The following is a 992-nucleotide window of genomic DNA, read 5'->3' as shown; positions in this document are numbered from 1 at the left end:
CCCTCCACCGCCCCGGTGCCGCCAGCCGAGGCTGCCAGCCCCAAGGACCCGCTGGTGCCCTTCACGGTGGAGGTAGCGAAGGATAGCGGCAAGGAGGGACCGTTTATCCGCCAGCTGCTGGTCACCGTGCACGGAGTCACTGTCGCCATGGCCAGGGGCATCCGGTGGGAGGTGACGGTGAGTGGGGCTGCTTTCGGGTGCAATAACCACTTCGGGGTGCAAAGCCCAGCGTGCAAACTTCTCTTTAGCTTGCAAATGCCATTTTGGGGTCCACAGCAGGACGTGCAAACCCTGCTCTGGGGTACACAACCGGCCGTGCAAACCTGACTCTGGGGTGCAAACCCTGCTCTGGCATGCAAAGGTGGCAGTGCAGGTCCCGCTTTGGGGTGCAAACCTGATGTTGGGGTGCGCAGCAAGGTGTGCAAGCCCTGCTTTGGGGTGCAAACCCCACTTCGGGGTACACAGAAATCCTGCTTTGGGATGCAAACCCTGCTTTGGGGTGGACAGCAGGACATGCAAACCCTGCTTCAGGGTGCAAAGCCCAGCAAGCAAACTCCCCTTTGGCTTGCAAATCCTGCTTTGGGGTGCAAAGCAGGCAGTGCAAGCCCCACTTTGGGGTGCTAACCTGATGCTGGGGTGCACAGCAGAACATACAAACCCTGCTCTGGGGTGCAAGCTCTGCTCTGGGGTGCAAACCTGACGTTGGGGTGCACAGCAGGATGTGCAAACCCAGCTTTGGGGTACGCAGCAGGATGCGCAAGCCCCGTTTCAGGGCGCAAACCTGACTTTGGGGTGCAAAGCAGGCTGTGCAAGCCCCACTTTGGGGTGAAGACCTGACATTGGGGTGCACAGCAGGATGTGCAAACTCTGCTTTGGGGTGCAATCCCTGCTTTGGGGTGCGCACACACACACACACACACACCCCGCTCACCCCTCTTTATTCCCGCAGGTGGATGGCGATCAGCCCCTCCTCGCGCTGACGCTGGGCGGGA

General features: G+C 60.5%; 1 protein-coding gene across 1 annotated transcript in view; it reads left to right on the top strand.

Annotated features, from left to right (window-relative positions):
- LOC103926307 (IgGFc-binding protein-like) overlaps nucleotides 1-992 on the top strand; it is a 36054-nt gene that overhangs the window by 18438 nt on the left and 16624 nt on the right. Inside the window, exons 17-18 of the mRNA XM_009335171.1 lie at nucleotides 26-177; nucleotides 950-986. Of these exons, the coding sequence (XP_009333446.1) occupies nucleotides 26-177; nucleotides 950-986 (189 nt within the window). The remainder of the gene's footprint in view (nucleotides 1-25; nucleotides 178-949; nucleotides 987-992) is intronic.

Source organism: Pygoscelis adeliae, unplaced genomic scaffold (genome assembly GCF_000699105.1).
Source record: "Pygoscelis adeliae isolate BGI_AS28 unplaced genomic scaffold, ASM69910v1 Scaffold70, whole genome shotgun sequence".
In the NCBI taxonomy this organism is placed as follows: Eukaryota; Metazoa; Chordata; class Aves; order Sphenisciformes; family Spheniscidae; genus Pygoscelis; species Pygoscelis adeliae.
Note: the sequence above shows the minus strand (reverse complement) of the source record. Positions and strands in the feature narration are given on the sequence as shown.